Source organism: Nannospalax galili, unplaced genomic scaffold (assembly GCF_000622305.1).
Source record: "Nannospalax galili isolate Female #2095 unplaced genomic scaffold, S.galili_v1.0 scaffold150, whole genome shotgun sequence".
Classification (NCBI taxonomy): Eukaryota; Metazoa; Chordata; class Mammalia; order Rodentia; family Spalacidae; genus Nannospalax; species Nannospalax galili.
The window spans coordinates 1,426,069-1,438,174 of record NW_008329320.1 but is presented as its reverse complement, the minus strand read 5'-3'; the positions used below and the strand labels follow the sequence as shown (position 1 = coordinate 1,438,174).

The 12,106-nt window shown below is 43.2% G+C and overlaps 1 protein-coding gene across 1 annotated transcript in view; it reads right to left on the bottom strand.

The window, feature by feature from the left end:
- Positions 1–6,376: 6,376 nt before the first annotated feature.
- Slc45a2 (solute carrier family 45 member 2) overlaps positions 6,377–12,106 on the bottom strand; it is a 46,123-nt gene continuing 40,393 nt past the window's right edge. Inside the window, exons 6-7 of the mRNA XM_008835427.1 lie at positions 9,409–9,620; positions 6,377–7,085 (exon numbers count right to left, since the gene is read on the bottom strand). Of these exons, the coding sequence (XP_008833649.1) occupies positions 6,858–7,085; positions 9,409–9,620 (440 nt within the window). The 3' untranslated portion in view covers positions 6,377–6,857. The remainder of the gene's footprint in view (positions 7,086–9,408; positions 9,621–12,106) is intronic.

Genomic DNA, 12,106 nt, shown 5'->3' with positions numbered 1-12,106 from the left:
TAGTGTGTGGTTGCCTTGGGAGCTCGGAGTTTGGGGAACAAAAGGGCAAGGGAAGGGAAGGGAAGGGAAGGGAAGAAGAGAAGGGAAGGGAAGGGAAGGGAAGGGAAGGGAAGGGAAGGGAAGGGAAGGGAAGAAGGGAAGGGAAGAAGTGGAGACCTGGTATCCTTTATTTTCCTGGACAGGGCTAGTCTTGCACAGGCTCTGCCCTATCTCTGAGCTCAAAAGTCACTCGGGTCTCTGGGGACTGGCCTCAGGTACAGGAGAGAGCAGTGTGATTAGAGGGGGTTAAGATGCAGCCCCTGAAGGAAAGGAGGACTTTCAGTGCTGACTTGATGAGAAGGCAGCAAGTGCAGTGTCTCACCCTGAAAGCCTGCACACATAGGCTCTCTTGAGGGCAGCCTGGGTTCCTGGAGCTCTGTTCTGGGGCTTCAGATGAGCCTAAGGGGGACCTGGAAAAGCTCTCCTGAGAATGGAGAGGGTGTGGTTAGCAGCTCCTCCGCCTCACTCTTTGGGAATGATGAGAAGCTAGTCTAGAAAGTACAAGGATGGCTCAGTGTTTGGGGTAGGCTTGGAAGACCAAGAAAAGCTGTAGAATGCTTCCAGAACTTTCTGAAGACCAAATTCCTGGAAGTTGGAGTTTGATCTTTCAAAGGGATTCAAGTAAAATCTTTCCTTAAAGGAAGAGAAGACCAGAGAAGCTGTTCTGAGGGCATCACCAGAATTTCATAAGTGAGGTTCTGTATTGTTCATATTACTGACGAGAGATGGAGAGGATGAGAGTCTGAGTAGCAGACTACCCTACCCAAGCTCCAGTTTCTCTTGAGTGTTTTGTTCATTAAGCATGCAGGATAGCCATGGGGAGGTCTCTGAGGAGTGATTCAGTTCTGATGACAGCTCTATTCTTCAGGTAGTTCAAGATCTTAAGATCTTCACAAAGTCCTTTCTTGAGACTGTTCTGAGAACTGAGATCAAATATTAGTCTACCCAGCCATCTTTCAGAATCAATAGAGATGATACTGTTCTCTTTGACACTTAGTCTGGGGTTAAGTAGCAGGTGACACAGGCACTTCATACTGTTGTGTAGTAACTGCAATTCAGTAAAATGCCATTAGAAAGCCACATCTGTTCAAATGGCCTCTTGAACTATAGAATTGTTCAGTAATTTCTGTTGGAATTTCACCATCGTGTGTGAAATTTAAAGCCCCAAACATGGGATCTGGACACCTATAATCCCTCTCTGTAACTCAGTTACAGACACTCATCTTTCCACAATCAAAGCAAATCCTGACAGTCTACAAAAATAGAATACTACTTCTGTTTTGAAGTAGTTAGTTTGTCTTTCTCGGTCCTTTGGGATTATTGATATTGGTATTGAATAGCGATTACACTGACAAAGGTTGAAATGTAAGCCTCCTATTTCTCTACCATGTAAAATAAGTGAAAAGACCAGCATAAGAAGAAATATGTAACATAATATCCATGTACAACACTGATGTTGGATACTTCCTGAGCAATTAAAGTCACTTGCTGTCACTTCCATTTTGACAGTAAAATAATTTATGGATAGCTCAGATGTCTTAGCAAATGGTGTTGAAATGAGAATGTGCTTTTTCTATGGCATTACAGAAAAAGAAGAGATGGGCTGGGGCTGGGCCTTCATGCAAGTCTCTGTAAAGGGATCATTTTGTCCAAATCAAAGCTGAGAGTTTCAGAGACCACCACAAAAGGGGTCAAAGATTATGAATTCCAAAGACAGAACAATCACCAGGAACTGATCAAGCAATTACTTTCTGTGTACCTGCTGTGTGAGGTTAAGAGCCAGACACAGACCTGACTAACACATTTAGGACAAACAACCAGGGACCTAAGCAAACTAATATAGAGAACAATGAGTTGAATGTCACAGCAAGGCTAAAATAAACCAAAGAGGTATAGGAATGGAGGAAGAAAAGATTGATTCTGCTGAGGGCTCAGGCTTCAGGTCAAAATAGCATTTGAAGTGGGTCTAAGGAATACCAGTATAATTTGAGGTCTAGGGAATATGGGTATAATTTTGACAAGCGATGCTGGTGTGTCAAAGGGAGACAGGAGACAGATGGATAGTGGAAGCAGGAAGCAAAGCAGAGGGTGCTCCCATCTCTCCCTCGGAGTGTCCCAGGATTTCTATTAAAATTATAGATACCCATACTTTCATTTGTTTGAGGATACAATTTTTGCTGGAGATAATGTCATTTGCCAAAGAGAATTAATATTTGGGTTTCCAGTGGTTAAAGGCTTTGAAAATTGGATTTTGTCCACTCATTCAGCCCTTGATGGAGTTGAGGCCAATGAATAATTTGTGTACTGCATTTGAGTATGTGTTTCTATTAAAATTATAGATACCCATACTTTCATTTGTTTGAGGATACAATTTTTGCTGGAGATAATGTCATTTGCCAAAGAGAATTAATATTTGGGTTTCCAGTGGTTAAAGGCTTTGAAAATTGGATTTTGTCCACTCATTCAGCCCTTGATGGAGTTGAGGCCAATGAATAATTTGTGTACTGCATTTGAGTATGTGTTGGGGGGCAGTGATAGAGAGAGAGAGAGAGAGAGAGAGAGAGAGAGAGAGAGACATCCATTTATACAATGTATATTGATCATATCCATCCACCATCTCTCTACAGCTCCCCCTAGTGCCTGCCATTCATCCTCGCACTCCAACTTCCTGTCCTCCTTTAAAAAGAATTGTTATTCCCACTGCAAGAAAGGCCCACACGCAGAAACCCGCCCCGCTCATGGTCATAGCCCTGAGGGATTACAGGCACAGACTCTCTCCAAGATGAACCGAAGAGATGGCACTCATGCGCCCTGGGATTCCTCCTGGACACCAGACAGACCGTTTGCCCCTCAAGACACTCAGAACTCCGAGCCCAGCAGGTTTCCAGCACTGCACCCCGCCTGCCACACCTAGGCATAGCCCATTGAAATCCTTGTTCTTACAGACCTGTTCTGTAGACAACCATGCGGTTTCGGTCCACAGCAATGCCCAGAAATGAATCCGCCAGGGCTTATTATGCCTCCATCCCAGACTGCAAAGCGGCCCTGCTTGGAAACGTGACCGAGGCAGCTTTCTTTAAAACCTGACCTTGCACTCCAGCTTGGAATGTACATTAATTACATCTGGAAATAAGAACGTCTCCACTGAGGTCGGCATGCATTTCCATGGTGCCTTGGGAATGACTTTTCTAGCAATCCTCCCCCCATTTACTGCTGCACTGGATGAAATGATGCATTGCGTTCGGGTCCTGATGTTAGTTCCTGTCCCTTCTGGTCCAAACCCTGCTCCTTTTTCTGTCATTGAATAAAATTCTATAGTGTGAAAAGAGAGAAGAAGAAGAAGAAGAAGAAGAAGAAGAAGAAGAAGAAGAAGAAGAAGAAGAAGAAGAAGAAAGAGAGAGAGAGAGAGAGAGAGAGAGAGAGAGAGAGAGATTGCTGTAGCTCCCTTCCTTACCTCAACTCAGTTCCCTATCAGATGTTGCAAACATTGATGTTGTACATGGATATAGTTAGTGATATTTGTTTCTTGTTGCATTGGCTTTTCTTTTTAAACATCAATGCATTGATGTTTGATCACTTGTAATAAAGGCCCTGCCCTGTGGTTGATGAGTGATGACTATGCTTAATTTCTTTGGGGCCAAGTAGAATGGCCCTCAGCTATAGGCCATAGTCCCAGGTGGCCTATCCATTCATTTTCAAATCTTCAAATACCAAAAAAAAAAAAAAAAACAACCCAAAACAATGTCCTTAGAATTATGATCTGGAATTATACTGAACCCTCTAGATTTCACATAAATCTTTCAGAGGTAAAGACAAATATGAGGAACAGGAGAGGTGGGTTGGTGCTGCTTCTTTGATGATGCTGGGAACTGACACATGACCTCTAAGCTGTTGTTCAGCACTGTCTCATGCTCTGGAGCTGGGAACAGTTGGTTTCCTTGATCATATTTCTAGTCTATCAAAATATCAGTTCTCTAAGATGGGTCATGGTGGGAAGGGTAAAGACTAAGAAAACTAGACAATTTCATTTGTGAGTTAATATACTAATGGGATGAAAGAAGACCTGACTAAGGAGCAGCAAAAAATGGCACCCATGTGGGAAAAAAAAGAGAGCAAGGTTTGGAGGTTAATATGCTAAACAGCAACATACCTTGGTCTGAGAAAACAGCTCACCCAATCCTAGAAAGCTGGGGATTTGGAAAGAATGGAACAACATGCAGAAAGAAGCCTGGGGTACCCAACACCTAATAAGAAATCTGTGTGTCCTACAGGTGATGAGGGAGACAGTTGTCAGAAAGCACCAGTTGCTCTAGTGTAAGCCCCCTGCCCTCTACTTGCTGTCCACAAGACGTGCACAGATGACAAAAGTGTCCAGAGCCACAAGAGGGCTCCAGATGTTCTGCCCAGTCTCAGCAGTAGAGACCAAGCTCTTTAAACAAAGAGGAGGCCTTTGGGAGAATTGCAGCAACAAGGTCTAAGCAATAGCAGGAGGGAGGTGGTCAGTGTAAAGTAACAAGGATCCAGTAGCCATTTGAGATGACAAGAGAAGAGGTAGGAAGGAATGCCACGCAATGGCAAAATGATCCATGTCTAGCTGTGCTCCGAGGCTGGTAGTCTGGACTGCTGCCCTCAGACCCAGGCAGTCAGGGCCCATGCCTGCATTTCATCACTAGTCAGCTCCACTAGCCAAGCCCATCTTGCATGGAAGGAAATGAGAATACACTACAACACCAGTGTATTACCTGAGTCTCCAGAATTCCCCAGCCAAAAAGCCCTGAGGCTATTTGCCAAACTTTCATGGGTCTTTCCTAGTTCATCTTCTAGAAGCTACATACACCATTTAGTCTCTGTGCCCTTGGGCATAAGGGGAAGCTACGGGTGGCTGTTGGAATGAGTGACAAAGGGTAGAGGAGTATGAGTAGCCATGGATGTACTAACACCACACTGTACCCAAGGCCTATTATGGTGCTAGACAGAGACAAAATGAGAGGAAGAGAGAATGGGCCTTGGGTCTCTATTAATGAACAGAGAGACCTCTTGCTCTGGGCTCTGAAAGTGTTAGGGGTGAGCTTGTACCACTCATCCACCCACCAATTGAGTGAAAGAGACTTCCAAAGAACTGAAGGATGCTTCCCCTTCTAAAGCTGTCTGTCCAAATGGGCTGGTAGTGCGCATCTATTCTACCATGTACAGGGTGAAGAAAAGCAATACCTCATCCCCTAAATATCTGCTTGGCAAAAGGGAGCTTATTTCCTTTTCTCCAAATTTCTTTCTAACATGAAAAACTTTAGTCAGTTAGAAATTCACCAGTAGCAATGATAACATTACTAGACTCTAAAATGAGAAAAGAGAAGGAAATATTTAACATTTTTTAACTTATAAAGATGTAGGAAAAAATGTCCTTTCGATACTGGTTAGGCACATTTGGCCTTGCACAGGTGACACTTAACAAAGGTTGCAGCAAACCGGAGGATACAGTACCAGTGATGGGGCCTTGCCAGTGGTGATCAGAACATTCATTGAGCACTGACAAAGTGCCACACACATTGCCTATGTGTGGTCTCCACAGGAAGCAGTAGAGCCAAAGTCCTAGATTCAAAGCCCAGCTTTGCCATTCATGAGTTGTGTGGCTTCAGATGAGCTACGTCATCCATTGTCAACGCTGTATTAACGAAGGTAAAGCCTTTACAATAACAGGGAGCACTGTTGTGGCTTTTTACAATGCTCTAAGAACGAAATTTATTATACTCCAAATGCCTATACAAGCATGTGTGGTTTGAGGATGTTAAGTAGTTTGTCACTGAGTGCCAGAGAAAGGTTCAAAACCATCTAGGCACCACAGTTAATGGTGTTCCTATTAAACAATGTGGTTTCTTCAAGCTGCTGAAAATTCCTCCTGTGGAGCCAATTGAAGGGTCTGACTAAAGAAAAACTGCTTAACTGGGGGTAGAGAACATCACAAGAGGAACTTAGGGACTGCTTTCTGAGAGGTTTTGCTGTTGACTGACTCCAGAGGATGGAATAAGGGTACATACTCAAGAGAAAAATTTTTACCGTGCCAGTGGAATGAACATATTTCAATATGAGATGCTCAAAACACACTTATTAAGGCTGTCATAAATTAACAGGAACTTATTATGAGCAAATTAAATATGAATAAACCAATGTGTTAAAAAGAAATCATCAGAGCTGGGCATAATGGCCCACTCCTTTAATCCCAGCACTTGGAAGGCAGAGGCAGGTGGATCTCTGTGAGTTTGAGGCCAGCATGGTCTCCATAGTGAATCCAGGACAGCTGGGCCTACAGGGAGACCCTATCTTCAAAAGAGCAAAAAAAAAAAAAAAAAAAAAAAAAAAAAAAAAACCACATCAACAATATTTTAAATATTTCTGAATTTGATGAAATATGTGATTTCCCAACTATATAAGAAATGCTTTTTTTAAAAAAGTATGTTAGAGGCATCATGGGCAGAACTGATCTGCTTCTCAGATGATCAAGGCCTGAAATTCCCTGTGGAAAGCAGACCTTGCCTCTCACAGCCTTGCACTGAGGGGCAGTGAGGAAGGCGCAGTGGGCAGGTGACCCCATTGCTTTTACCCATGCTATGTATGTATGCAGGCACGGCCCAGAAAAAAACGATGCCTGAAAATGGGGATTGCTGTGCAGGGGACTGGCTGAGGGTAAAACATGACAGATGACATCAGCTTCAGTCTCAATAGGGGAATGAAGTCTCCAGAGCTACAGAACCTCAGAAATGACTGATTTCTTGCCAAGGACTTCTCTTGTCTGAGGTTTGGGTCAATGTCAATTTATAACTCTACTCCACATATCTAACAAAGAGAGCCACGAAGCAACAGCCGATCAGTGCCACCACAGAGGCTGTGATCACTACAACCACAACGCTGCCGGTGGTGTTGACCAGGAAGCCCAAGCCACCTCCCACCAGGATCTGAGCCAGCTGCACCATGCAGGTGAGGGCAGCACAGTCCACGCCTTTTCCTCGCCCACTGCCATTCGGTTCACCTCCGGGGGCTTCCTGCTGCCTCTGCAAGGGAAACACAGGAGTAGCCGTTGTTCTAAAGGAACTGACACGTATGGCCAAGAGTCGGCAAACGTTTTCTGTGAAGAGCTAAGTAACAAATGCCTTTGTGCTTCATAAGGCCTTGGTTGTTAACTATCTCACTCTGCTCTTAAAGTGCGAAAGCAGCTTCCTTGTATAAACAAAAAGCGCATTCCAATGTAACTTTATGGGTATCAGTGTTTGATTTCACGTGTTTTTACTTGCTATAAAACATTATCTTTCTTTAAAATTTTTCAGTGTTTTAAAGTCTTTAAAGGAATTCTTAGCTCATAAACGGGGTAAAATCAGACAACAGACTGTCTTTGATCAGCAGGCAATAGTTTCCTAACTCCAGATTGAGAGACTTCAGGAAACTCCCCTTTCCTGGCTAATGCTGTCTTTTCCTACGGCAAACGAAGCCTCTACCTTTAACACGTGGATTAAGTGGTGAATATTCGCAGAATTCTCTTTTTATGAAGTCAATAAATGAAATGTTGTGGAAAACTCAATAAATGAAGAGTAAACTAAAATATTTTTCTTCCTTGGTGTTAAAAATTAAAACATCTTCCAAAGGTCATTAAATTGCTTTTAAGCATATGAGAAGCAAGTTATAAAGCCTTGCAATCCCTTCAAATGCACTTGTTTGGTTAATATATTGGCACTTGATTGACATTATTTGGTCTGAACTGGTTTATATTGTCACCTGCTGCCTCTTACACCCTAGGCCTTGTCCCAGGCTGTTTTATAGTTGGTGCCTTATTTCACTCTTACCAGCCCCCTACATTCAGGTATTATTATCTCTATCCCTGTGATAACAGACACACTAGCTATCACTTCTTGAGTCCTTTGATGTATCAGTAAGCACTTGCTAAGCACAGTATATGCATTTTCTTAATTATTTCCCCTCCCTCAACTTTATATAGTGAATGTCACTATTCTCATTTGACTGATAAGAATATTGAGTATTTGGATGATTTCCTTTATTGTTAGGTAAAATAAACATTGTACAGAAAAAATGCATATTATATTTTGAAAAAGAAATGGAAAATAAGACAATAGATTCATATATGCTTGATTGTCTTTTTAAAATACTAGGAAGACAATTTTGTTAAGAACAAGAAAGAGTGGAAACATACCATGACTGGGCTGGAGGTGTGGACAGTTAGATCATGGGGGGAGCTAGTTCACAATGAACACTTTTGTATTTTGTTGTGATTACTGAACTATGGGAATATATAACCTCATGTAAAAAGGAACTCATTTTGAGTGCTATTTAACAACTAAATGGTTAACATCTCCAGTGTCCCACAGCTTCTAAGTGAGGGGAGGTAGGATTTAAATCTAGTTTTCTCTGAGTCTATAGCGCGCGCACACACGCGCATGTGTGTGTGTGTGTGTGTGTGTGTGTGTGTGTGTGTGTGTGTGATGGAACTCTTCCACTCTTTCCAAAGATGGAGAGTTCTCTTGGATGACTGTCTTTTTAGCAGCACCCCTGGCCTTTATATGTACTGCTACACTGGTGGCCACTTTTACAATCCTTGTTTGAAAAAACTTTACTCCTGGTGCAATTCTCCCTGCTATACATGATCAAGTGACACAAAAGAAGGCTGGGATTACAGCCACACTGACATGTGCTCAGTGTTTTGACTGAGATTGATTAAACTCATAGTTACCACTTTAGTTTTTACATCATTACCCCAGGTAAGGAACTGTAAGTCTGTTTGCATAGAGAAACTATTGCACATTTTGATAAGAAGAGGTGATCATTCTAGAAGAGAAATGGTCCTCTCATGAAGACTGCTTAAGGTTCTGCTCTCCAGTCTGACTTCCATGCCATAGGTGGGTGCCACCTCACCAGGAATCATGGTGAAGACCAATTCACAGTTCCAACTCATAACCCAAGAAATATCACTATGCATTGTCTATGGAAGGGGGACCCAAGTCTTCTATAACCAACCACAGGTCTTTCCAGTTTACCTGCAGTATATCTGGATAAATATCCATAGTGAGGGTCCCCCAGTCCCAGAGGTGTAGAGTGGCTGGTTTCTCACTTAACTAGTGGAGTCGCCATTCTTGTCCTAAAGCTCAGCAGGTACACTAGTGTTCTGAGTAAGGGGGAGGGGAGGGCTGGGCTAGACTGGGGGTCACGTCTGTGTGATATTAATAGATTAAGTACTTTCTTTAGTGCTTCCATTTCAGCAATGTCTTGATTCACACTCTCCTAATGAATTTCTCCCCACTACTACCACACATTACTCTTCAGGTAAAGCCCTTTTGTTACCAGGGCACAGAATCAGTAAGAACATACCTTCATCTCCTCCTCACGGTGGTATTCAGCAATGAGATTGAAGGGCACAGTGTACAAGGTGCTGGACATTACACCAAACAAGGCACACAGGACCAGGGTGGAGTAAACATTTGGAAAGAGTCCTATGAATCCTGTCCCCAGGCCAAACAGCAAATACCCAGTGAAGTAAAGACCCTTTAAGCCAATGTAGGATACCAAAGCTTTCTGAAAGTCTGTAGAGAGAAGGGAAAAATTACAAATGGCAGTGCTTCACAATATTTAATAATTTCAGATAATCCTTTCTTTTGAAGATTCACTCTTTTAGCAACTTCCTTTGACATTGAATCAGGAACAAAAAGAACTTCCTTATTATGGATTGGAAACAGCTGGCTTTGGGAATCAGTTATAAATCCTTTGCATAAAAGACAGCTTGAATTGCCTTGCTGATTTTATTGTCCATAGAGGAGAACCAGACATTGTTAGCAGCCAAATAAATAGCAAAAAAGGCAGCAGAAAGGGGTAGAAAAGAGCGTTTTGGCTATGGGATCCTGGGGCTGCAAGGCATAGAGGAATAGTGATGTTCATTTTGACTAGAGAGGTCTGACCCAATAGTACCTAAAAGATTATGTTTGGTCTGACTCCATCACTCAGTCAGATTGGGATAATTAAAACAATTAGATTTAGCAGAATGACCAAGTCATGCATAGTTTCTTAGTCCCCACCTGAATGCAGTCTATGTATGTAAGAAAGATGTACGCAACTCTCTTCAGACAGTCTCCCTGACCCTACCCAGGCTGTGAAGGAATTCCCACAGCCTGACTGGCTCCTTCACGGTGACAAGTTTTTAACTTCTTATAGCCTTAACTTTCTCACCAGAAAAATGGAAATAAAACAAAATTTTTTGTGATGGAAGTTGTTAGTCAGGATCAAATGAGACAAAATATACTAGAAATCACCCAAACACATGCTGACCACATAAAGGATCTCCAATTAGTGTAGCAACTACAGGGTGGATTGAAGATAGTTGACTTCTAGTTTGGTCCCCTTTTAGCAGATACAGGTATGTGCAGATACAGGTATGTTATACAAGTACAAGGACAGAGTTATCCCTCTTCTAACTTGTGCTGGATAGCTTTAGTGTCAACTTGACACACCTGTGATGAGGGAGCCTCCATTGGGGAATTTCCTCTATTGGACTGGCCAGTGGCCATGTCTGAGGGCATCTTCTTGATGAGTGTTGTGGGAGGGCCCAGCCCACTGTGGGTAGTGCCACCCATGGGCAGGTGGGCCTGTGTTGCATAAGAATGCAGGCTGAGCAGGGGCCAGGGGAGTAAGCCAGTAAGCAGCATTCCTCCATGCCCTGTGCTCCAGCTCCTACCTCCAGGTCCTGCCCTGAGTTCCTACCTTGGGCTCCTGGATGAACTGTGACCTGGGATATGTAAGCTAAATAAACCCTTTCCTCCCCAAGTTGGTAGTGGTCAGAGTATTTTTTCACACCAGCGAAGAACAAACTAGGACAGAGATTGGTGCCGAGAGTGGATAGATCTCTCCAAATGGGCAAAGGATGTAAATATACTTGTGTCTCATGTAAATGCTCATCAAAAAGTGGCTTCAGTAGAAGATGAGTTCAATAATCAAGTAGATCAGATAACCCGCTCTGTGGATTGGCAGCCTCTTTCTTCAGCTATCCCTGTCATTGCTCAATGGGCCCATGAACAAAGTGGCCATGGTGGCAGTGATGGAGGTTATGTATGGGCTCGACAGCATGGACTCCCACTCACGAAAGCTGACCTGGCTACAGCTGCTGCTGAGTGCCAGATCTGCCAAGAGCAGAAACCAACACTGAGCCCTCGATATGACACTGTTCCTTGTGGTGATCAGCTTGCAATCTGGTGGCAGGTTGGCTACATTGGACCACTTCCATCTTGGAGGGGACAGTGTTTTGTCCTTACAGGAAGAGACACTTATTCTGGTTATGCATTTGCCTTTCCTGCACGTAATGCTTCCTATAACCAGGATTCACGGGTCCAGGAATCAAGGGGTCGAAGTGGAAATGATTCCATTCACTATCACCCCTGGTGACCCATTATGAAAATATTTGCTTCCTGTACCCTCGACTTTGCACTCTACTGGCTTGAATGGTTTGGTTCCAGAGGAGGGAGTGCTTCTGCCAGGAGAGACAATAAACATTCCTTTGAACTGGAAGTTAAGACTTCCCTCTGGACACTTTGGGCTTCTGATGCCCTTAAATCAGCAGGCTAAGAAAGGAAGAACAGTATTAGGAGGAGTGATTGACCCAGACTGCCAGGGGGAAATTGGACTGGCTCTCCACAATGGAGGTAATGAAGATTATATCTGGAAGGCAGGAGATTCCTTAGGGCGACTTTTGTTGTTACCATGTTCTGTGATTAAGGTCAATGGGAAACTGCAATAACCCAATCCAGACAGGACAACAAATGGCCCAGACCCTTCAGGGTTGAAAGTATGGGTCACTCCTCCAGGGAAAGAGCCACGACCTGCAGAGGTGCTTGCTGATGGTGGATGAAATACAGAATGGGTAGTAGAGGAAGGTAGTTACAAATACCAATTTAGGCCACGTGACCGGTTGCAAAAACGTGGATTGTAATTGACATGAGTATTTTTGCCTATTTGGTTAAGAATAGGCTTGTGCATGTATACACATATGTTAAGCAGATACTGGAGTTATTCTTTTTTGAAT